Source organism: Lampris incognitus, chromosome 1 (genome assembly GCF_029633865.1).
Source record: "Lampris incognitus isolate fLamInc1 chromosome 1, fLamInc1.hap2, whole genome shotgun sequence".
Classification (NCBI taxonomy): Eukaryota; Metazoa; Chordata; class Actinopteri; order Lampriformes; family Lampridae; genus Lampris; species Lampris incognitus.
Genome location: NC_079211.1, coordinates 33103840 through 33131271, shown reverse-complemented (window position 1 = coordinate 33131271; position 27432 = coordinate 33103840). Strand labels below are relative to the sequence as shown.

Here is a 27432-nt window from a genome sequence, read left to right as displayed (position 1 = left end):
TACACACACACACACACACACACACACACACACACGTGTGCCTTCTAAATAGGTTGCAGCATCCTGCTACCCTAGATTGGATAGAGTGGATCACAGTTTGGTCCCAAAGGGCTTTACGTTTACATTACCTTCCAAAACAGTTAAAATTAATACAAAGACATTGCTACAGATTGATCCAGGATGGACAGACATGCAACAGGTCTCAAGTGCACAAAAAAACACAAAAATAACAGAATTGTAATGTCACATCATAGATTACACAGAGCAAGGTAATGGAGAATACATAGAATGCATAAAGTTAATGCATAAGATTTAGGATCTGAAAACAATTATTACACACAGAAACCTTGCACACTGAGGCCAATGCTTTGTTATTATTGTCATTATAATTTGTTGTGAAAATTTGCAGTACAAAACAAAAATAAGTCCTCGAGCAGTGAGGATGACATTGTGTTGCTTTCACTTCTTAGGGTAAACAGAAAATGAAAATATGGCTTATTAGGTGGATCCAATTCTGAGAAGATGTTAGGGCAGGGACAACTTCACGAGCTGTTACAGGACCTGCAGTATGTCAGGGTGTCAGTGTCTCGCTTTAAAAAGAGGAGGACTGATAACCCAACTCAGCTGATCCTGAACAGTGGCTGTCAGTGTGTCTGTGGCGGGGACACACTTTGTTATGGCATCGGAAAAGTGTGTGCTGCACATCATGAGATTCCTTTGATGGATTAAAAAAAACAATTGAAACTGTTATGAAAACACCCTTGATGGATGACTTGATTACTTGTTATTTATAACAGAATTGGTGTGTAAACGTAATGTACAGAACATGAGGTTGTATTTATTTGATTAACAGGCAACATTTTCAGATGAAAAATTTTGACTTGGTGTGCAAAAGCTTTACCATGACACCTATGTCATCTCTGGTGCAGCCAGTTGTTTTTAGAAGTCACAAGTGAAGTAGAATGGAGATCATGTGTGTGCAATTAAAGGGTTTCAAGTGATCATCATGAAGACAAAGGAACATTCCATGCAAATCTGCATTCAAGGGTTGTGAATAGTACCAAATGGGAAGGATATGAAAAATTTGCTAAACTGAATATCACTGGGAATGCATTTAAGTCACTGATAAAAAATTTAAAGTATATGGCACAAGGGTAAATCTGCCTGGAGCTGTCCTTAACCTGTGGGACCTCTAACAGATTTACAGGCTTCCAAGGCTGAGATTGGAGAGACTGTGCATACTGCAGCAGGCTGCTGCTTCACCAGTCTCAGCTTTATGGGAGAGCGAAAAAGACAATGTCATTGTTGGAAGGAAAAAAAAAAACCTCATATGACATCTTAGCTAGTGTTTGGCAGAGAGAACCTAGGATACTCTGAAACAGAGTGGAAGAAGGTTCCTTGAGACCAGATTTGAACTTTTTTGGCAATCACACCTAACACTATGTTTGGTGTAAGCCAAACATCGCACATCACCAGAAACATACAACCCCCACCATGAAGCTCGGTAGTGGTGCCATCATGATGTGGGGATGCCTCTCTGCAGCAGGGCATGGAGTGCTTGTCAAACAAGAGGGCAAAATGAATGCAACAAAATACTGAACAATGCTGGAAGAAATCCTACCGCAGTCTGCAGCAGAACTTTGAATTGGGGGAGTATTTATCTTCCAGCAAGACAAATGTCCTTATATCCAAAAGCCAAAACCACAAGGGAATGCCTTAAAAACAAAAATGTTAATGTCTTCAAGTTGCCAAGTCAGAGTCAGGGCCTCAATTTAGCGGAGAATGTGTTTGGACTTTATAATTGCTGTTTACTCATGGTGCCCATGCAACTTGATAGAGCTTGAACAGTTTCATAAATAAGGGTGAGAAAAAACGGCAGTGTCCAAATGTGCAAAGCTGATACAGGTCTATCCAAGTAGTGGCTGTAATCGGTGCCAAAGGTGTCTATTTAAAGTTGTCATGAAGGCGATAAATACTTATAGTATGCACTATGTTGTGTCTGCTTTTGTAAATAAAACAAATTCATAAAGATCCGTTTTTATACTGTCACAAAGGATTATCTTCTTGTTGATCAGTGTCAAAAAGCCTAATTAAATCCATTCCGGCTCAGTGTTGTAAAACATGAAAAGTTCAAGAAGGATGAATACATTTTATACTCACTTTATAAAGGACTCAAGAATGGATTTTCTCAGACTGCCCTTAAAGATGCACTTTTTTTTGTTGATTTTTCCCCTTCTTCTCTCCAATTGTACTTGGCCAATTACCCCACTCTTCTGAGTCGTCCCGGTTGCTGCTCCACCCCCTCTGTCAATCCGGGGAGGGCTGCAGACTACCACATACCTCCTCCGATACATGTGGAGTCGCCAGCTGCTTCTTTTCACCTGACAGTGAGGAGTTTCGCCAGGGGGGCGTAGCGCATGGGAGTATCACGCTATTCCCCCCCAGTTCCCCCTCCCCCCTGAACAGGCGCCCTGACCGACCAGATGAGGTGCTAGTGTAGTGACCAGGACACATACCCACATCCGGCTTCCCACCCGCAGATACAGCCATTATTAGGTTGTTTGCATATGACGTCACGAACTACAGATGGAGGGCAGGAAGTGATTTTCTAGCACTATCACAAGCTTTCGAAATGCCTATGTTTGGCGTCATTAACTGAGAAACCACAAGGAGTTTTTATTGAGTACCAAAAGTTGTTGTTCATGAGGGGGGAAAAAATGCAAGAAATTGACCGAAAACGGCGGAAAAAATGGCTTGGGAACCGTCGTCTGCAGTCGGGAGGAGCGGAGTCGGAAAACGCGTGTGTGCAGTGACCACTTCGTCAAAAAAAATCACTCTTCATAACATAAGGATCACGTCCAAGATATATAACTTTATGTTTATACCTTTCTCTCATAATATCGTCTAAACTAGCACAGTTCAGGCTAAACTAGCTCCATCTCGCCCATTCTGCTTTTCACTTCCTGCCCTCCATCTGAATCTCACGCGTCATCGGAATCACGTGACTGCAAACAAGCTATTGTGTCTGTAGGGATGCCCAACCAAGCCGGAGGTAACACGGGGATTCGGACTGACGATCCCCGTGTTGGCAGGCAACGGAATAGACCCCTACACCACCCGGATGCCCTTAAAGGTGCACTTCTGTATTGAAGTGGTCCATGTGACTGTTGGAAGTGAATAATCACACACAAGGGGGTATACAGTAGTAAACTGGACCATCAATCCTACCCATGTGTATGTACCCCAGACACAAGATGGAGAGCCACCAGCTTACAAGCATATTTCAGTAAACTTGTCCCTCCAATTAGGTTTGATTCATGAAATGTAACCCCAGTTTCCGCTATACGTTTTGTAATCACTTAGTTTGTTTCCAATAATCCAAGACTGCTTTTTGACACTGAACATAGCCTCAAAAAGCAATTTAAATTAAATTGGAAATGCAAATGTTGCAATAGAAGTTAAGAAATACTTTCACTACACTTATTATAGGATTTTCAAGTGCAACTAATGTCGCCATGAGCTGTGAAAGGTAGTTGAAATAGAACAGAATTGGTGTATCATTTTAAATTTGTCTTTAAATTAAGGTTTATTTGAAAAGAATCTATAAGCTCTAGTTAGTCAATATTGAGATACTTATAAGGTGGCTAACTTTTTTTCCTGAGGACATTCTGTATTTTTTTTCTTTTTTCCCCGCTTTCTGAAACCTTTGTTAATTTGAGATTGCACCCCTGTGTGTGTGTGTGGGTGTGTCAATAAGACTAAAGCCTTAACAGCAGCCTGAGCATGGTACTGCATCTATGCTTCTGTCCTATCTGATCCCCTAAGACACAGCCCACTCTTTGAAGTCCCCACTTGAAAGGCCTGATCTGAATACTGTGGAGTCCAAAGCAACTCTGTAAACAGTGATTACCCACTGATTAATGAACAACTTTGGCAACACATACACAACACACACATGCTAATGTTCGAGGTCATACACACACAAATGGCTCATGCTATAGTCAGTTTGTCACACCATACTCAGCCATTGCTCGACCAAGAACACTGTGAATTTCAGAACCGATTTAATTTTAAAGCCAAACAAACAACAATCTGCCCTCTCATATCCCACTGTTATATTTCAATGGGGGGGGGGGCGCGATACGGTGGCGCAGGTGTTAGCACGGTCGCCTCACAGCAAGAAGGGTCCTGTGTTCGAGCCCAGGGGTAGCCCACCCTTGGGAGTCGTCCCGGGTCATCCTCTGTGTGGAGTTTGCATGTTCTCCCTGTGTCTGCGTGGGTTTCCTCCGGGGCATCCGGTTCCCTCCGACAGTCCAAAGTCATGTAGGTCAGGTGAATCGGCCATACTAAATTATCCCTAGGTGTGTGTGTGTGTGTGTGGGGGGGGGGGGCCCTGTGATGGCTTGGTGGCCTGTCCAGGATGCCCCCCGCCACCCAATGACTGCTGGATAGGCTACAGCATCCCCGCGACCCCAGTTGGGATAAGTGGCTTGGGTAATGATGAATGAACGAACGAACGAACGAATGGAATAAATGAATTAATTAATTAATATTTCAGTGGAAACTGTTTGTTAAATCAAATAAAAAACCTGATTCTTCCAACTAACTAATTGCTGCATTGCTATGTGATCTTATTCCACAGTGTCTGCTGAAATCTTAAAGGGCAGTTTGAGCACCATGGAACGTCACATCCAGAGACTTGAAAATGACATCCAGAACTTCCCCAAGACAGACGACCAACAAGATAAGTTTGTGGAAAAGATGTCTATATCCTTTTTTTCTGTATTGGTATTTCAGCCCCCTGCTTGGTCCTTCAAAATTTGCTCCATGGGGTAAACAAACTTGTCACACGTTGGTGGACATTTTGAACTGCCATTTTGCCCGGTGCAGGGGCAGAGCTGTGTGTTGTTTATGTTCTGCCTGGCAGGGGTAAGTAGTTGAACTCTTTTTTGGTGTGATTGGTTGCACCGAGGGGAACATAAGGAATGGATCTGGATACTTTGCCATCAGATGTTGATCAAATCTGGCTCTTCACTTCACCCAGGGTCCCTGGACTTGAGATCATGCCTGTGGCTATTTTTCAATTCACTCTGCCACCGCTGCCTGTCCCCTGGGGTATACTAACAGGGGCTCTAGCCCCTCACACCAACTTATCGCCTGCCCCTGATTTCATCTCTTGACTGGCCACAGGCCTCTCCTCTGTCTGTGGGCAGTCGCCCCTCATTGTACCTCTCCCATTCCAATAACACTGCTTTCACTTAAGCCTGAGCAGCTCTGCCCTCAAATTGAATCAGACATGTTTTTGCACTTTCTTGGATTTTTTTTGGAGCAAGGTGCCTCACTGTATGGATATTTCTAGATGTGCAGCAGCTATAGTTTGAGACTCTGGATCAGTGGGTGAAATAAACACGTTTTTCAATAGTGTGAGACTGTATGATGCCTGTATTAAAGAAATCCTTCAGTTAAGCAGTCATTAGCACCACTACTGTTATCTCAGGCATTACTGAAGTAAGCAGGACTCACTAGAGGAATTGATCAACTGAACTGGTGTTTCCAGCTTTGGTTAAAGACAGCATTTTAATCTGATTTTGGCGTTCATTTGTCTGTCATCCTAAACTGGAGATGTATTAAGGCTTACTATGTACTTTGTTTGGCATAAGAAAAATAGCCACCCAATGCATTAACAACATGCTCCCATTCAAAGAATGGCACTTGTGTAGCTTAACACAGAAAAAGCCATAGACCTCCCTGTTGGATGCTCGGCAAAGTATACAGGCGAGAAAGGCTACGCTGTACCACCCCCCCACCCCCCCATTGTCAGTATTGATTGCAGGGCTCCTTGGAGAACCTCAGGCTTGAGTGAGAGGAAATGGGGAAGTGCAGATATACTGCAGACCGGCTCTCCCTGTCTGGAGTTAGTCCCCAGAGAGAAGCAACCTGAAGCTAGCTGACCATGACTGCAAACACCCAGCTTCCCATTATTTTACAATAATTTTCATTTAAAATAGACTCTTTTTTAATTTTCGCTCACCTCTTACGTAAAGAGTAGACATCAGTGGGGAAATATTGGAAGGAATTGGTGTTATCAGTCTCCATCTGCATTGTTTTGAGTTTTCACCATGGTCGTCTGATAGTTGTCCTTACCCATGTATTATAAATATAGTGAACAATCACAGTTATTATGCTAAAAAAACAACAACAAAAAACAATCAGCAGCTATTTCAGCTGTCTCCTTGTGGCATTCATAATCAATACGGGATGGAAAAATATAATTTATGAAAAATAGGGCTTGTTTTATCCATCAGTTTGCGCCCTGGGGCGTTTGACCCATATTTTGCATCCCTGTGGGCAGTGCATTTCATAATGTAGTGAAAATTGTGTTTGGAAAACTTGACTCTTTTGCAATCATGTTATGTCACGTACAGTTTATATATATATATATACACACACACACACACACACACACACACACACACACATATATAAGCATACATACATACACACACACATACATACATACATACATACATACATACATACATACATACATACATACATACATACATACATACATACATACATACATACATATATAGTGTTTTTTTCCCCCGGAAACCGTCAATGGTGTTGATAAAAGTGCTCAACAAATGAGGAGCGGAATATCAATATAGATGTAAAAAAAAAAAAATTAAATACATAGCAGTACAAGCTTGTTTAGTGCATTGCGCACTCATCAGCTGCCAATGTGATTCAACAAAGAAAAACACACACACACACACACACATATATATATATATATATATATATATATAGAGAGAGAGAGAGAGAGAGAGAGAGAGAGAGAGAGAGAGAGAGAGAGAGAGAGACTCTCTCTATCACACACACACACACACACACACACACACACACACACACACACAAACATCATCTTGGCTTCCAAATCACTGTGTAAGGTATGCTGGTTGGTGGGTGGGTGGGTGGGTGTGTGGGTGCGAGTGTTCTCAATGCCACTCAATCACATTCTGAAAAATGTTGCACCCAGGATATTATTTTCTGCTGCTATCAGATGTGTGCTGTTGAGCTGTGCCTGGAAGCATAGAGATGAACAGTAAATTACATGCACGAAACATATGGCGATAAACAGACAGGAAGTGGAGACAATACTTGATTTGCTCAGATTTTTAGCGCCAGTATTTGCAATCAGCTTAGGTAGCACTATAATCCATGTTGCACAGCTAAGCGGTGTACAAGTGACAGCATGAAATATCCGGTGTTATATGTTTTGGGTTGACATTTCCTTTGGTACAGATAAGCCAGCAGAGTTGAGGCAGACATTCCTTTTCAAACTTTTCCCAGGGATTAAAGCAGGATGTTGGTTCCTTGAAGCATGACAGATTGAAGAACAACAACAGCTACAAAAGTCATGCATTTGATGCTCGAGCAACCCTGAAAAAGTTAAGAGTAGCTCTGTTGTCTTGACTGTTGGGCACTGTGATGAATGAGCCTGGGTGGGTGAATGCCTGCGTGCGTGTGCGAGCGCATGTGTGTGTGTTTGTGTTTGTGTAATTTGGAGATGTTATGTTTTTGTGCACCTGTGTGTATTTGCCTCAGTTTCTCAATGGCTGTTGCTGGTCTTTTCCTGAGATTAATTTCAGGAGGTCACAGTCACTGCAAGGTATTTTAAAAGTAATATGTTCCCCAAAGCAGAATTGGTTTAATTAAACTTTCAAAACTATTTTTTTTATGTTTAGGTTCATTAATTTGTTCAAAACTCTGGAAGGTTAGTTTTTACCTATCAAAAGCCAAATAGATTGCTGGCACAAATGAGTTATGAAAGTCTCAATATTTTGATGTTATTTGCACTGCTCAGTGCTTACTGTACCTTTTCAGAAAGACTGTCATTCTCTTTAAAAAGACCATGCAAAAATGTCAGTCTTATCAATATCTAGCATTCATGAAGTAAAGAAAGAAAGAAAGAAAGAAAGAAAGAAAGAAAGAAAGAAAGAAAGAAAGAAAGAAAGAAAGAAAGAACAGCTGAGGGGAAGCAGTTCATTTGGCTTTATTGTTACATTTTTCCTAGTCCATTATTGTAATGTATGCAAATGACTGAATGGGGTGTTTGTTCAGCAGTTTAGTGATCTCTATCTATCAGAAGTAATGGGAACTCACAAAGTCTGTGGTGCTGAGGCACGGGCCTCCAGAGATCCCTGTTTCTCTGCAGAAGCTTTGGCGATCCATTCCTCCCTCCCAGTAGTCATGACTGCTGGATATGAAAGAGTGGGGCCCTGGGGGGCCGGAGAAAGCAAGGACCTCCGCATACTGGGGATGTTAATGTCAGTGAGGTTGTTCATTGGGATGAAGCGGGGCCAGACTGAGTCTTGATGGATGCCCATCCGTGTCCAAAATATATCCCCCTGCTGTTCCAAATGTCATAACTCAACCCACTGATATTTAGCTTAACCTTTCATTTACCAGAAGTCCTGATCACTGGAAAATCAGTGTGTGCCATTTTCCCCCCAGCACCCTCACATGCCATAAGACTTGACCACAGGTGTCTTGACCACAGGGGCCAAATGTTCCCGCAGTGAGTTTTATATCATATCCTCGGGGAAAGAAAAATGCAGGTTGCTGTTAATAGTGCCACACATTGACAAAATAGTAGCAGTTTGCCATCCTACAGACGTATAGAGGCATCCAAGTAAGCAAAGAGAGCAGTTCTAGTTATAGCTATCTGTTCCTAGTGTGGAGGAGGATGCCTTGAGGCCTGTGAAAACCTACTTACCAAACACTACCAGTTTCGTATGCTAACTTAGTCCACCCAGACAGGCTCTGCCCACACACATTGTCCTTGGCCCTGGGGCTAGCCTGTAATACCACCCCTGTGACTTGAGCATTGACAGATGCATTTATACAGGTAGCGCCTTTTGTTGTTCTCAGAGACATCAGCCTGATTTAGTTAATACTTCAGTGGGAGAGGTGTACTACAATGTGTGTATAGATGGTCCTTGTCAAACAGCTACTCTTGTGTTTGCTTCTGGCTAGCATTGAGTACAGGTGCTGTATTTATTTATTCATTTTTTTTAATCGGCACTGGGTACTTAAAAGTCTAATAAATGTGTACTGAAACACTTGTGCTATTAAGCAGGCTGGCGATTTAGAACCTCACAAACCTTCCCACTTAACCTTTAACAATGTGTTTCAGCCAGTTCAGAACCAGTGTAATATCCCTCATTGTGTGTGTGTGTGTGTGTGTGTGTGTGTGTGTGTGTGTGTGATTAGTAGGCCATTTTATTTATCTCGGATTGTGTTAATGTGTTTATGTTTGCATGAAATTAAAACAGGACAGAGGATGTTGGTGGTACTTTTAAGCAGTGTCTCTATAGATTTTAATCACAAGTGTGGTGACACAAACACACATATGCTTGTTCATATGCAGTACTGCACGTGTTCACTCTCTCTCTGTCTGTCTCTCTGTTTTCTTCTCCTAATGAAATTCACTGTAAACTGTGTGGCCAATTAATTGCAGCACAGATAAGCTCGGGAGCATTTTAATTACCCAGAAATCCACTGGAAACGAAAGTAAATACATAGTACTGATTAAAAAAAGAAAAGAAAAGAAAACTAGCTATGTGACCATATCTCCCACTGAGAGAATCCAGACGTCGGTATTGTCGTTGCATGGTTGGCAACAGGAACGTGCAACCATTAGAAACAATAGTCTGCTTTCGTTCAGCACGTCACAAGCGACATTAAGATTTTAATGAAGACATTTTAATAGGTGTCTATCTGAACATACAAACATCTGCCAAAATTACAACTGTACTGTAATTTTAATAATGATCAGCGGGAGAGGAGAAATGAAACATAACCATGAGACAGAAGAAGCTGTGAGAGTTTTTATGTTGCTCTCTAATCACAGGTTTATTTTCAGGGGAAACTTGGCGTGAGAACCATGTGTCAGCTCTGATATCATTTTGCTGATGCTCATCTTTTTGAACATTTTAAACTGTGGATATATACAGATAGATAACAAATTAAAGGAAAAACCTGAATGCATGACCCCTACAGTGAGGGGGTCTGGGGCCTCAAATGCTGTAGGGGGCATTTTCCTGGCATGGTTTGGGTCCACTTGTCCCCTTAGAGGTACGGGTCATTGCAAATCAATACAAAGTTATTCTGAGTGATCACCTTTATCCTATGATGAGACATTTCTATCCTGATGGATGACAATGCCCCCATCCACAGGTCATGAGGGGTCACTGAATGATTTGATGAGGATAGAAATAATGTAAATTATATGCTATGGCCTTCTCAGTCACCACATCTCAATCCATGGGAGATTTTGGACCAACATGTTTGACAGTACTGTCCACCACCATCATCAAAACACCAAAAGAGGGACTATCTTTTGGAAGAATGGTGTTCCATCCCTCCAGTAGAGTTCAGAGTCTTGTAGGATCTATAACAAGGAGCATTGAGCTGTTCTGGAGGCTTCTGGTGGTGGACCAATACCTTACCAAGACACCTTATGTTGGTTTTTCCTTTAATTCAATTCAATTTATTGTCATTAAAAACAATGTGCAGACACATGTTAAAAACGAAATGAGGGCTGCGGCTTCACTGAACAGTGCAAGACAGACATAGACAAACAGAATAGTATAAGATATATATACAGATGAAGACTAAAAGCTAAAGATATGTTTAAAAAATAGAAAAGAGCATGAGTATAAACATATTTCCAGACATTCAGTGGGTAGCCAGGTTCAGGTCGGTAACAGCTTAGGGAAAGAGGCTGTTTTTGAGCCTGGTAGTATGGGCTCTGAGGCTCTTGTAGCGCCTCACAGAGTGCAGGGGGGAGGGGGGGCAACAATCCATGGTTGGGGTGGGTGGGATCTCTGCTGATGCTGAGACCCCTTCGAAGGCAGCGTTTGTAAGAAATGTCTTTCATGGCTGGGAGCTGAGTACCGGTGATATGCTGGGCCACCTTGACAACCCTCTGCAGAGCTTTCTGATCTACAGATGTGCAGTTGCTGTACCACACTGAGATGCAGCTGGTCAGGATGCTCTCTATGGTGCAGTGGTAGAAGTTGGTAAGAATTTAAGGGAATAGACGGGTGCTCCTCAGCCTCCTCAGGAAATGCAGGCGTTGTTGGGCCTTTTTCCACAAGGGCCTGGGTGTTTGATGTCCAGGAAAGTTCCTCACTGATGTGGACTCCAAGGAATTTAAAGCTGGAGACACGCTCCACTTCCACCCCATTGATGTGTATGGGGGAGTGGCCGCAGCTTCTAGAACTCCTGAAGTCCACAATCAGTACCTTCATCTTCTGCACATTGAGGACAAGATTGTTGGTGGTGCACCATGATGTAAGGTGCTGAATCTCGTCCCTGTAGGGGTCTCGTCATTGCTGGTGATACGGCCTATGACTGTGGTGTCATCCGCAAACTTAACTATTACATTTGAGGGGTGAGTTCGCAGGCAGTCGTGGGCAAAGAGGGAGAAAAGGAGGGGGCTCAGAATACAGCCTTGAGGGCACCTGTGCTGAGAGTCAGGGTGGAGGAGGTGTCCAGGGTCCAGTTACAGAGAGAGGGGTTGAGGCCAAGTGAGAGTTTGGTGGTTAGTTTGGCGGGGATGATAGTGAGCTAGTAATTTGTAACCCGTCTGTATATTGGTTATATAAATATAAACTGATTTGATTTAACGATTTTAAATTATGTTCTGCATATAAGCGACATCATCACATGCATAATCATTTGACATGATTGATAAACAAACCAAGACCTGGGAATAACCAGCAGGGCTCCATCTGCAGACCTTAATGGTCGAGGGGACATATACCAGGTCAATAAATCAGAAAGGTATGTAGGACCAAGACCATATGCAAGACAATATGCAAAAAAAATGTTTACATCCCTCCACTGGCTCTCAGTTGCTGCCCGCATCAAATTCAAAACCTTAATGCTCACTTACAAAACAGCAACTAAAACGGCTCCCACCTACCTGAACTCTCTCATTCAGGTCGACACTCAGTCTCGCTCACTATGCTTTGCCAATGAAAGGCGCCTGGCACTTCCGCCACAACGGGGCCCTAAGTCACTAGCTAGACTCTTCTCTTCAGTAGTTACCCGGTGGTGGAACGAGTTACCAAATTCCAGATTCAGATTCAGACAACTTTATTTATCCCAGAAGGCCAACTCAGTTCTTACAGTCTGCCTGGACAGACAAGCGGCAATCTTCACTATGTCAGAGAAAACAGACAGATCAGCACATGGGCAAGAGATGCTCCATTCGATCAGCTGAGTCCCTCTCCATCTTTAAGAAGAAGCTAAAGACCCAGCTCTTTCTCAAACACCTCCACACCTGATGGTTTTTTTTTTTAAATTGCTTCTATGCACTCTATGTATTGCCTTTATGTACTGCCTGTTGACACCTATATCCTATTGGACTCAAACCTAGTTTTTTTTTACACTTAATTTTGTTGTTGTCCCATGACTAGATCCTTGCTTGTTTTGTATTAGCTCTAAGATGTACATCACTTTGGATAAAAATGTCTGCTAAATGAAATTGTAAATTGTAAAAACGTATAACTGAGGTAGTAGCACAGTAGCATAAAGTGTGGTGGAATTGAATACACTTAAAAACGGAACAAATATAGCTATCTGTGGACTTTAAGCCCCATACGATAGGCTACAAATGCAAAAAAAGAAAAAAGAAAACGAAGGACCTGAAATATTAGCTGAAGATTTTTACTATGAACGCTGGCATCAAGGCGGTCCATATCAGTTAGAGTAGGAGCTTGGTTTTGAGGCTTCTGACGCACTGTGAACAATTGGTGGAAAGTTCCATGATGATATCATAGATCAATGTGTGCCTAAGTTCTTTAGGGAAATCTATTTTCATGGCATAAAGCAGACTGAACAGGTAGGCAAATGCAGTGGGGATATCAGGGAGATCTTGAAGGACAACATATTCCAACACAACAGTGATGTTCTGGACTCTGGTCAATGCGGCAGGGGCAAGGTCATCTTTGAGGACTGTGAGGACGCCAACCTTGACACTTTTGGTCTGCTAATCACCTGGATCGGTTTCTTGGACATGAAAACATAGTGCTTAAAGGGGGTCTCAGATGTTTTGCTGAAAATTGCGTTGTTTTTTTAAACAAGTGTAGTAACAAAACATGCATCCATGTTGCAAGTTCTCACCCAGGTCCGCGTCTGAGTCACCAAACACATTGTGTTGACTCGGACACGGACCTTGTCAAGAACTCACAAGATAGGGTGTTTTGATACCACGCCTGAGCCCAAAGTTTTTTGTTTTTTTCTCTTTTTTTCCCCCCCTTATTACAGAGCCTGTGACATGTTCAGACACCAGGTTTTCTCCACTGATATCATGCAGTAGTTATAGTTACGGAATGTGAGGAGAATAAAAATAAATATGAGAGAAAATGTTCTTGAAAACATTTCAGGCACCACCTTTAAGACTGGCAACATATCTAGGTGTTGGGTAGCATTTGAAAGAAAACTCCCTCCAAAAATCTGTTGGGAGTCTATTACTGTACTCACCAGACAAGTTCTGAAGAGCTTCCCTGAATTCCCATAAAGTAGTATGGGCAGACTTTCTGAGGATGTTTGCTTTTGGTGTACCACAATGTCAGATGTCTGAAAATCAGAAAACAAAAGAAATCAAGTTTATTTGGTTAGTGCACTAATTGTAGTGTTTCACTTATGTAGTGTATATTTGGTTCAGTGCAAAGGCAAGTATTCGGTATTGCAATGGAATCTAACAATTCATCTTTTTAGTAAAATACTTATGAGTTAGACATTATGTGAGAATAGGGTAGAGTTACTAGAGCTGGCATGTCAGTGTTGAAAAAAATCAGAAAATAAAACCAGTGATTAGTTAGAGCAGTGATCACCATAGTTGACAGCAAGAATAAAAAAAGACTGGGCCAAGGAGGTGCAAATTACAGTAATCAAAACAATATTCTAAATAATCTTACAAGCATACTGCTTAAAAAACAACTACATGTGATTATCTTACATGGTTACTATGATGATGGAAGGAATCTGTCATGACTACTATAATTTTCAGTAAGTTCACAAAATAGGTCCAGTACGCCCAAATTAAAGCCTGAATCTGAAACAAACTGAACCCCCGTTTCATTGTAAAGGTTACTGTAACATGACAATCTATTAAACTTTGTCATGAACTTTCTGGGCTTACTATCACTAGAATGAAATACTGGGAAGATAAACACAAGCAAATGTTAGTTTTGGGGTGGCATTTGCCCTTAAATGATCGCCGCGCCTGTTCATCTAGCTTGTCCAGGAGGTTATCCATCTGATGACCCAAGGCTCCATTCCTGGCATGGTACAGCCAGGCCAGATAGTCAACAGTCGAATAAGTACTTGTCCAAGGCTGCTCTAAAAGACCCCGACAGCTCCTTAGTGGTGACCTGGTAAAACTTTGCACAAATCTGCAAAACATAAACAGTACTCAAACACATGTAGCTATTCAAATGGGGACTTTGCGTTAATATTGTCATTGAGTTAGTTTGATGTGCTGCATATACAGTACACTGAAAAGAAACATTCAAGAATTCACAGAATAACCTAGTGATCTCAGGCAGTTCAGGCTAGATTGGTGAATATAAACCATGCAGAAGCGAATGGATGACACTTCTGTGAGGCCAAATCACCCACTGTATTTGTCCATTATTTGAAAATCAAGGTTAAAACACAAAGTAAAAATTTTTAAAGTGAAATAACAGGAAAAAAAGTCTTACCTCTTAGCTAGAAAACAAAGCAGGCCATCTTTCCTGAATCTCAGACACCAGCTTCATGATTTCCTTTCTCCTGAAGGAGAAAGTGAGATCCATCTGTCTGACAAGTGTCATGTCTTTACTTGTCTTTTTCATTTCTTCTGCCAAGGCACATCTTTCGTCCTCTCAGCTACCATCATTGTGGTTTTCTGGATGATCGGGGACACTATTGACCTCCCCTCACATTGGTTCTTTCAAGGAAAACCTAACCTTGTCACTATCTTCTCTCCCTCTTCTGTTCAAACTGACCTCAATGCAGCCTGCCTGATGCAGCTCTGACCTGTAATTGCCCAGCTTGTCCTTGATGCTTGTTGTCCAGCCATCATAGCATGTGCCTGTGCCTGGTTTCAGGTATGGATATTTTTGGACAAGTTCAGAAACAACAGACAGAATGTCATACTTATCGGGGCAAGCTTTCAGGGAAAACACTGCCTGTATGATCTTGTCTAGAATTTCCATCTTTATGTCCCTTGTTACAGAGACACCTTTCCCGCTCTTCTTGAACACCTCGTTTCCCTTTCGCAGCCTCAACTCAACATCATACAAGAAAGGGGGTATAGGAAATGGTGATGGCCACTTTGTAGTACTGTGTAAACAAATAAATAAAAAGGGCTGTTGGGGGAGCCTAGTGAGCTTATACCAGCTGTGTCAAAGGAAGAGCAATTGGAGGACACGGAAGCAATGTACTGTGTTTCTAATCAGTCAAAGGGCGGCGTTTGATTTTCCCCCAGAATGTGTAAAACGGCCTGTTTTGCTGGCAACGCCACGATGTCCATTAAATTAAAGAGCATCACCAAAATCTGAGTCTTCATACTGTAGGGAGAATGCACCTTCAAGTTGCAGTTTCTCTCTCAGTTGATTTTTCAGATATTCTACAGATTATGGTGGCTGAATCAGCTGGACCCTCCAGATGAATGTTTGGCTTATTTTACTCTCAATAACAAAGCCTGTGAAAAAGAAAAAGGCATCTTTAACAAACAAGTTGGCCAATTTAAGGGTGTATTGTGCCTAACAATTAGTTTTCCCCCTCAGCACTACGATTTATTTACACTAGCTTCTTATTCTATATGATTAATTATATGAGTTATATTGGATGAACAATACAAGACATACACTCTACACTAAAGTACTACTGGGGCTTACTATGAGTGCTTTAAATTTAAATGATACCGAGATGTGTTTTTGCATACCATTGCAAGTCCTTTCAATGCAGCAGGCAGGTCCTCAGAGTCACCAGCACCTTTCCTGCTACTGTGTATGTATCCAGTAGGTGATAACCATTCAAGGCCTCTGGATCCAGCATTTCAATGTCTGAATAGTTGCTTTGCTTTCAACAAGTTCATAAGACCTGTAATGTTCCATGAACCAGGATGAAGGTTTTCTAGAGACAAATGACACTTTGCCTAGATTAATCACAATGCTCAATATCCTATAAAAGTATGGTAGTCCACCGCATTGCCCTGCAGATATTATCATGTCCTTTACATACTGGATCCCATACAAATTAATGTCTTTTGCAAGGAATACTGCGTCTTGATGTGGATATTTTTGTTTGACTGCTGCCCTCAGTGTTTCATCAAGTAATGATGTTTTTACAGCGACATTGCCAACATACAACCTTGGTTTGAACAGATTTTGACCATCAATGTAGTATCCCATCATTTGTTGAAAATAATGTCAACACAAAAACCACATTTTGAAAATGGTTATGATAAAACGTAAAGTTGCTCACCTTTTGGTAACACCAAATTTCACAGATCACCAAGCAAGACGTATCCAATACGGTGGACGAGACCGACGAAAACCCATTGTAAAATCCTGTCAAAGACCCCGTTGTGGCAAAGTTGACAAAGTAAGCATGCACATATTAGTTGACCACTTCCCAGGTGGAGACTGACTGAAATATTTGAATCTTGCTGACATTAAAATGATAGTAAGCCTAACATTTCTAACAAAAAAAAAAAAAGCTAGTTGGAGCAAATAAAGTTGACAAGACCACTAAATGATTTATGTTCAGTTCACACAACAATGTAATTAAGGTGACCAATTTTAAGTTTTTGTTTTTACAGTGTAAAACCCCTTTTCCATTGTTAAGATCAAAACAATTAACCTTTTAGCTGCAGGAAGGTAATTTAGTGTTAATCAAGTATAACGACTCAATATAATTGTAGCACCTTTTACAAATGCACTTGTCATCTCTTAGAAATGTCATATTCAACAGTTCTCCAACCGACTATCTTATGTGATAGGTTGGAGAACTGGGTTGGTATTTCGGGTACAGCATTAAATTGGTTTCGCTCTTATTTGACTAATAGATATTTTAATGTTTGTATTAACAATCTTGCATCCTCGTCAGCTCCCCCAATGTGTGGAGTGCCTCAGGGGTCTGTCTTTGGGCCAATCCTCTTCGTTTTATACATGCTTCCTCTATGTCATTTGTGTAGTCACAAGACATGTCATTCCACTGTTATGCCGATTATACTCAGATCTATTTCCCTGCCAAACCCAATAACCTGAATCAACTGTTCTCCCTCCATGATTGCTTAGCTGCCACCAAAGACTGGATGTCCCTTAATTTCCTCCATCTAAACCCTGACAAAACTGAAGTTCTCTTAATTGGTCCTGATAACTTAACCAGTGCAGTTGATCAGTTTATTGGTCCACTTCAAACTCCAAAAATCTTGGTACCATCTTTGACCAGAATATGTCTTTTGATCACCATGTTACTAAGCTTGTCCAATCCTGTTTTCTTCAGCTAAGAAATATTGCAAAAATCAGAAATATTTTGTCTTTTAAGGATATCGAAACATTAATTCACACTTTCATTTTCTCCCATCTAGATTTCTGTAACACCCTCTACTCTGGCCTCAACCAAGCTACTTCAAATTGTCTACAGTTGATTCAGAATGCAGCTGCTAGACTACTAACTAGAACTAGCCGTAGGTCCCATATTACTCCTATTCTTGAATCCTTCCATTGGCTTCCTGTAAAATTCAGAATAATCTATAAAATATTATTGATTACATTTAAAGCACTGCATGACCTCGCCCCCAGTTACATTTCTGATCTTTTCATTCCTCATTCCACTTCCCGACCACTCCGATCCTCAAACCTCGGTCTTTTATCCATCCTTCAGTCCAACTGCAAAACAAAAGGTGACTGTGCCTTTGCAGTTTTAGCCCCAAGCCTCTGGAATAATCTTCCTCAGTCCATTAGATTTGCTGAATCTTTGTACTGTTTTAAGCAGCTTCTAAAAACCCATCTTTTCAGGCAAGCCTTTTTATAGATCCCCACCCCTGCCGTCTGTTTTGGTTCATTTTTAACTTGGTCTGTTACTCCCTATGCAGTGTCTTTATATCCATTCAATTTATTTTATGTATTTATTCATATTTTGTGTATTAAGTGTAAAGCACTTTGTAACTGTGTGTCTTTAAAAGTGCTATACAAAAAATTTTTTTTGATTGCTTGTTTAGTTGTTGTTTGAGCTACAAGTCTACTATATACTGAGTATGAAGTCAACCCATACTGGTTTTAACAACCGCATTTTTTAGGGGAAAAAAGACGAGTTGTAGGCTGTCACACTATCAATCAAACACACTATAAAATTTTCTCCATACTGTTGTCATGGCAAAAAATGTCACAATAATGATAATATCACTATATGTATATATATATATATATATATGTGTGTTTGTGTGCGTGTGTGTGTATGTAGGAAAAAACTTTTAATACATAGCAATACAAGCTTGTTTCGTGTGTCACGCACTCATCAGCTGCTAACTGGATTATAATATATATGTGTGTGTATTATACAAGTATATACACTGCTCAAAAAAATAAAGGGAACACCTAAAAACACAATATAGACCTCGATGAATGAAATATTTCAGCTGAAAATCTTTATTTATTAGACAGAGGAATGTGTTTAGAGCAAAATAACCTAAGAATTATCAATGGAAATCAAAATCATTAGCCCATTAAGGTCTGGATTCAGAATCATACTCAAAATCAAAGTGGAAAATGAGAACATAGGCTGATCCAACTTCTGTGGAAATTCTTCAAGACGATTCAAAATGAGGCTCAGTAGTGTGTGTGGCCTCCACATGCCTGTATGCACTCCCTACAACGTCTGGGCATGCTCCTGATGAGACGACGGATGGTCTCCTGAGGGATCTCCTCCCAGACCTGGATCAGGGCATCGGTCAACTCCTGGACAGTCTGTGGTGCGACATCGCGTTGGCGGATGGTACAAGACATGATGTCCCAGAGGTGCTCGATTGGATTCAGGTCTGGGGAACGTGCAGGCCAGTCCATAGCATCAATGCCCTCGACATACAGGAACTGCTGACACACTCTGGCCACATGAGGACGAGCATTGTCATGCATGAGCAGGAACCCAGGGCCCACTGCACCAGCATATGGTCTGACAATGGGTCTGAGGATCTCATCCCGGTACCTAATGGCAGTCATGGTACCTCTGGCTAGCACGTAGAGGTCTGTGCGGCCCTCCAAGGATATGCCTCCCCAGACCATCACTGACCCACCGCCAAACCGGTCATGCTGGAGGATGTTGCAGGCAGCAGAACGTTCTCCACAGCATCTCCAGACTCTCTCACGTCTGTCACATGTGTTCAGTGTGAACCTGCTCTCATCTGTGAAGAGCACAGGGCGCCAATGGCGAATCTGCCAACCAAGATGTTCTCTGGCAAAGGTCAATCGGGCTGCACGGTTTTGGGCTGTGAGCACAGGCCCCAATTGTGGACGTCGGGCCCTCATACCATCCTCATGCATTCTGTTTCTCACTGTTTGAGCAGAAACCTGCACATTAGTGGCCTGTTGAAGGTCGTTTTGTAGGGCTCCGGCAGTGCTCCTCCTGTTCCTCCTTGCACAAAGGACCAGATAGCGGTCCTGCTGCGGGGTTGTTGTCCTCCTGCGGCCCCCTCCACGTCTCCTGGTGTACTGGCCTGTCTCCTGGTACCTCCTCCATGCTCTTGACACTGTGCTGGGAGACACATCAAATCTTCTTGCCACAGCACGCATTGATGTGCCGTCCTGGATGAGCTGCACTACCTGAGCAACTTCTGTAGATTGCAGATACCGCCTCATGCCACCTCTAGTGGTGAGGGCACTAGCAAAATGAAAAACTAACCAAAGATCGGCCAGAAACGATGAGGACAGGCAAATGGTCTGTGGCCACCACCTGCAAATTCATTCCTTTTATAGGGGTTGTCTTGCAAATTGTCTAATTTCCACCTGGTGGAAATTAGACAATTTACCAACAGGTGAAATTGATTCACAAATCAGTGTTGCTTCCTAACTGGACAGGTTGATATCTCAAAAGTGTGATTGACTTGGAGCTACATTGCATTGCTTATGTGTTCCCTTTATTTTTTTGAGCAGTGTATATATAAAATCCAGTGAGTCAACTAAATTCTTTGAGACAGTACAATCCTGTTTCATGCCATAAGCAATCATCAGCTGTTTCTTTTAACAAATTCATATATATATATGTATATATACAGATAGATAGATAGATAGATAGATAGATAGATAGATAGATAGATAGATAGATAGATAGATAGATAGATAGATAGATAGATAGATAGATAGATAGATAGATAGATAGATAGATAGATAGATAGATAGCGTTTTTTTTTCCGAAACCGTCAATAAGTGCTGAACTAATGAGGAGCGGCATATCAACACAGATACAGGAAGAAAAAAAACTGCTATGCACTAAAACTTTTTTCCTGTATCTGTGTTGATATATATATATGTATATTTACATCATTGAAATAATGCTATCACCTAAAATTAATCTTAATCATTTATTGCTTTTAGCGCCTTGATTGCCACATCAGAAAGCACATCCTCTTGTGTGAATGCAGAGCAAAAGAAAAAGTGCAATATAAAACAACTTTTATGCTATGATTTTTTTTTTTTGTAAATTGAACTTCTAAATTTGTCAAGCTCTCATCTGTAACAGGTCAGTGAATAATTATTGATGTCAGTATTAAATTATTGGTCTTTGTTCACCTCAGATCCAGTGATGCCTCATCTAATATGGTGTCGATATCTTAACAGCAGCGTCATTACATCCTGTACTGATCCTAGAGCTTGAACCCAGAATTACAATGAGCAGGTGTTTGTATTTCTTCCATCAGAAAACCAAACAAAACAAAAACGTCTGGATTTGTGGCAAAGAGGGCGCACAGTGGCCTCATTACTACGGAGCCATATTAGGGATATGGTGGCAAACTGAAAATAAATTAGGGACAAGTTGAAAATAAAGCTCAATGAAAGGCTGCATAGCGGATGTTTTGACTCAGAAGACACCGGCGACTGTACATAAATGTATTGTGAGAGAACACATAAGAATGGCGAGGGAACGCAAAGCTGCCCCCGATTTTTTTTCTCACCATGTCCCTAATACGGCACTTATCTCTCGTCAGAGATAACTTGACTGGATTTTTTTTTTAATGATTTTTTTTTTTTTGATGTGGTAAAGTCTCTCACACAGTGTTGTGCTCCTGAACACAAGCCATGTGTTAGCCATGTGATCAAAAGTCATATGATCAATAGTGCAAGTACCTGAGCTAAAAACACCCTACACCTGGGTCTTTCTACCCAATATGTTCTATTGATTAATCTTTATGAAAATATGATAGTTTTATATGAATATGAACAAAATCACCTGTTTTATTAAGTTTTGTCCACCCCCCCCCTTTTCTCCCCAATTGTACCTGGCCAATTATGCCACTCTTTCAAGCCATCCCAGTCGCTGCTCCACCCCCTCTGCCAATCCGGGGAGGGCTGCAGACTGTCACGTTTCCTCCAATACATGTGGAGTCGCCAGCCACTTCTTTTCACCTGACAGTGAGGAGTTTCACCAGAGGGATGTAGCACGTGGGAGGATCACGCTGTTCCCCCCAGTCCCCCCTCCCCCCTGAACAGGTGCGGCACCCTGACCGACCAGAGGAGGCTCTAGTGCAGCGAACAGCACACATACCCACATCCGGCTTCCCTCCTGCAGACACGGTCAATTGTGTCTGTAGAGACGCCCGACCAAGCTGAAGGTAACACGGGGATTCGAACCGAAGATCCCTGTGTTGATAGGCAACGGAATGGACTGCTACGCTACCCAGACGCCCCTGTTTTATTAAGTTGAGCCATTATATAACATTATTCAAACTAAAATGTTTTTTTATTTATTTATCAACTATTAACAAGTAACATGGAAACAAATCACTCCACACACTTATTTTGGCTGCAATGGAAATAATTCAGGTAAAAATATGTCCTTCGAGCTCTTTGTCAAGCTCTGCTTGAAATTGATTTACTCGGTGTTGCATGAAAACTGAGGTGCAAGCGTACCTTGTCACGCTTCATTAATTGTATGCTCTCTTATGTGACTTCCCTTGACCGCAAGAAATGTTCTAAATCATCCTCCATATTTCCAGATTATCTTAATTAGAAAGAAAGAGCTTAACCTTCACTTTGCAAGCATTAAGTATAAGAATGGCTAAAAGTTAGCCAGCTACCAAAAGCATTTTTACAAACATTACCGTACAGTTACATTAACAGTTAGCATACACTTTTATCCAAAGTGACCTCGCACACATAATTAAAATGAACACTGCCTACCTAACCTTGAATAATTAACTGAATAATGATGAATAACCATGTATACAGAATGACCCGCGGAGTTCCACCAGCAATATGATGCCGAAACCAACCGGAAGTTCTCGTCTTCTTCTTCACTGGCGATTAGTGTGTGTACTGCGAGATAATGCAAAGGTATTGTGGGGGAACGCAAAAATGCCCCCTATTTTTTTTCCTTGCCGTGTCCCTACTACGTCACCCTACTACGTCACCCTACATGTTATTGGCAAGAACCTGGCTCACATTAGAGTTGTGTTGTGACTTATGAGACTTCCATCTCCCAGTATTGCTGTTTCAGTTTTTTTTTTTAATATCATGACTATCAGGAAAACTGGTAGATCACGCCACCCCTAATTGTAAGTCTTTTTTTAATGAGTGTGACATTTCCCAAGAAGTGCCTTGCACAATGCTGCTGTTCTGAACAGGATACATCGCCAATATTATGCTCTGGCAATGACAGAGGATCAAGTGACATTGCAGGAAATACACATGTACTGCTTAGCACAACCAGAAACTTCCATGTTAGCATCCTCAAGTCTCTTGTCTGTCATCTGACGTTTTTGCGGCCAGACAGGAGACCATCTCAATGCCCTCTGGTCATTATACGAATGAATTCCCTAGAAGTTCCCCAATCAGTACCTTGTTAGGCTGCGACACTGGGTCTGACGTGGCAGCTCCATTAGCCAGTAGAGTAAGCTGGCTGACAGGCTGCCTAGCCCCCAGCTCCCAAGAGGTGGAAGAAAGGGGTGAAGCAAAGGTGTGTGTGTGTGTGTGTGTGTGTGTATGTATGTCTGTCTGTGTGTGTTTGTTAGAGCGAGAAAGAGATTGTGTGTAAGAATTTGCACATATTGATATCCTTGTGGGGTCCAGCCCTTAACAGCCCGTCCTTCATGTGAGGACAAACTTGGTTTGTGAGGACACTGTTAATTTGCAAAGTCAATCCTCAAGTCTTCAAGGGTCTGTTTTAGAATTAGGACTTGGATTTTGAGTTAAGATGAGAATTAGATTCAGGTTAAGGTTTGGGTGAGGGTTAAGTTTAGGCAAGTTTTGCTGATGGTTAAAGTTTAGGTTAGATAATTAATATAGTCAATGAGGGGGCCTCACAACTTTAGAATTAACAACATTTGTGTGTGAGTGTGTGTGTGTCTGTGTGTGTGTGTGTGTGTTTGTATATATATATATATATATATATCGTGTAGTTATTGTGTGTGTGTGTGTGTGTGTGTGTGTGTGTGTGTGTGTGTGTGCGTGCGTGCGTGCGTGCGTGCGTGCGTGCGTGTGTGTGTATAAGCCAGTGATTCAAGTAGACAGTACAATCCTGTTCAGGTTTGTACTGTCTCATAAAGAATTTACTTGAATCACTGGATAATTTTGCTCCGTATTTAGTGAGCAGTTTTCCTAAGAAACACTCAACGGAAAGAGCAAGAATGTTCTCTTCCTGAGTGGCTTTATTGACAGCTGATGATTGCTTATGGGCTTATGGCATGAATCAGGCTTGTACTGTCTCATAAAAATTTACTTGAATCACTGGGTTATTTTGATCCTTATTTGTTGAGCACTTTCCCTAACCGTTGAGTGCTTCTTTTAACAAAGTTATATACGTAAATATGTGTGTGTGTGTGTGTGTGTGTGTGTGTGTGTTGGGGGGGGTGCTTTAGATAAATAGGGTCTAGAGTAGATTTGTGTGCCATGCACTGGTATTCTGAAGATGCAGCATTTTGTAATTTCATTTGTTATATCTTTATTTTTCCTTTGTTTTTCACCTACTGTATAGAATTGCTTTTACCAGTCCAGGTCCACTCTGATTATTTCTGCTCCACATAAAGTTGGGATAAGGACCCAGTGGCAGCAGCTCCAATCTGCACCTCATTACTTCCCCAAAAGGCCTGGGCTTAGCACAGAGTAATAGACAGAGGCCCAGCCGCCCTCATTTGTCATGGGCTCCTGGGTTTGATGCAAAGCCCCCCTTGAGCACTTGTTGCTGAGCTCTAATCCTGCCGTAGACACCATCCGCGCCCCTCTGCTCAGCCATCCCCACTCTCCAGCGCCATGGCTCATGATTTCACTTTCATTTGATGTTTTAATGAAATCCCGAGAATCAGTTGAATGGCAGGCCCAGTATTGGCAAATTATTCCATCAAATGCAAGTGGGGAAAAGGGAAATGTGACTAGTGGTGTTGGTCTAGTAGATATGAGACACCATAGGTTTACAGTGTGCTTTGGCATAAAAATCCTCAATATAAGATGGTTCGACTGTGTTTAGTGTGATGGCAGAATTCGAGTCTCATGGAAAAGTATGTGAAGTAAATAGCAATTTGTGCCTTGCTTCAGTGTATATAATGGTCCTTTGGATTATATATGCTTACACAATAACTACACAATAACTTGGAAGAGCCAATATGGATACTTATAGCTGATGCGGCAGCAGTTACTGTTGAAATGAGTTAGATGAGGTGTATTTAATGCTGGTGGTTAATGTACAGAGGAGACATTTATACAACAGCTGACATTTATCCCTCCACTGGCTGCAGTATATTAACTAGTGGCACTGTTTATTGTCCTTTATTGCAAATAAGTGCTGTGGGGCAGTGCCCAAAGCACTGGGGAGAGATCCTTGATGAAAAGGCTCACATACATTAGCCAAAGTTGCCGCATGTGCCAGATGAAAGGCCCTCTAAAATGTAAATCAAATTTATGCCCCAACAGTTTCTATCTCTTCCCCCCGTAGCAATGTTATTCGTTTTTGCTGATGCTATCCAGGGACAAAGGGCTTGCTGTTCACTACCGGGCTCTTTTGGTGTCCAAGTCTCCGCCACAGAGGCTATCCTTCGTCCGCTGACAGCGCCCTGGGATCACCGTCTCAGCCTGACTCCAGGCTTTCCCTCTGACCGTCTGCTCATATATAGTTGGTCCCACAAACGATTAGCCCGATTTATTGACTGCATTTGCACACTTTGGAGCAATTAGGGGCTTCATTATGCAAATAAATTCCACTAATTGCCTCACAGTTCCCAATTGATTATAAGATATTATATATTGTGAACCTTATATTTTACTTCCCCGAAAGGATTCTGGCCTTCAACTGTTTGACCAGTGCACTTTCGGAATGAATTGATGAGGCCAAATAGCGTAATTGGCCATTTTCTCTCCATGTCACTGTGCACTCGACTTGAAATTTGAGTCACAACAGACGAGACGTAGCAAAAATTAGATCTCTTGTTGAAATGAATCAGTGACAGTAACACTAACAGTTACAAATGGCAATCTGATGGTAATCTACAGGGGATTCTTCATTAATTGGCAAGATGAGGCTCATCAATCACACAGAGGGGGGAGGCTGCACAGACAGTAGTAGCCTGTCAACGTCGCCCACTGCAGGGGGGAGCAGTGTGATGTGTATCTCTGAGACACAGTCATGGAGGGAGAAAGGTTTTTTTTTCCATTTCTGTCTTTCTATCTATCACTTTCTCGCTCTCTCGCTCCTTCTGTTGCTGTTTCTCTCTATCGCCCCATGCCGTTTTCAGTAAACATCTCTCCAACTGTTTCTGACAGCCTTTGTTTTTACCTCGTTGCATCTGAAACAAAGATTGGCTGGTTTTCTCTGCCAGTCAAGACCAAGATAAGAATTGCTGAATCTCAGTGCTGAATTTGGGATTTTAGAAGATATTCTTTGCTGAGAACATATGCTGAGAGATTTATATATAACCCCATACTCCCTCTCATCAGTCTTTGACTCATGGAAATACTGTAGACGTTTTACACCATACTCCTTAATAATTTCATTGCACAGGATGTAACTTATTTGGGGGGGGGGGGGGGGGAGCTGAACATCTTCCCAAGTCCTTTTTTTTTTTTTGGTTTCACTATGTTACAAAAACAACAAAATAAACACTGAAAGACAGAAAAATGGTCACGTTTGGGGCCATTGTGTCAGTTAAAATTTGCAACGCCCTCTTTTCGCTCTTGTTTCTTGTGGTGAGCTACACGGCAGTGATTGAGTTAGCCAAATAAATGCCAGGGCACACGAGTCCTTGCCTTTCTCCGCTGGTCTATAAATACACCCCAACAATAATTGACTGCTCCATCAATAGTTCCAATCAATAGACTGCTCCTGTTCTTTTTGTTGCTCAATCAATTTAGGCCAATCGCAGGAATCGCTTGCCATAAATCAGTTATTGCTTTGTATTGCTCGCCTCGCTGTATCGATGCATCTGATGTATAGTTGTTGGTTACCTTGCTCAGTGTTGCGACTTAAGTGTATATGTGCTGCACAGCACCGTGAATGAGATTGCACAGAGTCTCTAATATTCCCTGACAAGTGCATATACTCCCACATTATGCCTAGTATTATGTGCTGATATTCCCATTACCTCTTAACCACTGATCAAACGCCAACCATGTCAGGGATGTCATGGAAATGATATACCCTCTGTAATTATCTTTATAGCTTTCACCAACCTGCCTAATGTACTGGGAGTAAAACAACAGTCATGTCTGTGCAGAATGTTATTGACAATTAACCTCCAATTAGCAGTGTGGCTTGATAGTGTGACCTCCAGAAATACTAGTGGCTGTGTTGGCAGTGACTCCTCTCTGAACATGACTGCATAACACAAGCTGGTTGGCTCAGAATACAGACCTTGGGCTGCCACACTGACACTCATGGCGACACACAGAACTTTGGCATAAAGAGCACTTTGTTGTTAGTTGTCCAGGCACAAACTTGCAAGCACAATTTAATCCCTATCTGCTTTTCCTATGTATTTCAAATCTATGTTTTTGTCTCTGCGTTGCTCATGCATTCGCTCTCTTTCTTTTTCTCCCCAGTTCATACGTTATCTCTGTCCCCCTTGCTCTTTCCTTCTCTCTCACTCTCTCACTCTCTCTCTCTCCATCTCTCGCTCTCTGTTGGACACACATGTACACACATATCCTTGGTGAATCTAAGCCC

At 41.8% G+C, this 27432-nt stretch overlaps 1 protein-coding gene across 5 annotated transcripts in view; it reads left to right on the top strand.

Moving 5' to 3' along the window:
• The window catches only part of diaph2 (diaphanous-related formin 2), a 621385-nt gene that overhangs the window by 462936 nt on the left and 131017 nt on the right, over positions 1-27432 (top strand). For all 5 annotated transcript variants that reach the window (XM_056275993.1, XM_056275983.1, XM_056276006.1 and 2 more), the window contains one exon: positions 4643-4767. In XM_056275993.1, coding sequence (XP_056131968.1) covers positions 4643-4767 — 125 coding nt within the window. The remainder of the gene's footprint in view (positions 1-4642; positions 4768-27432) is intronic.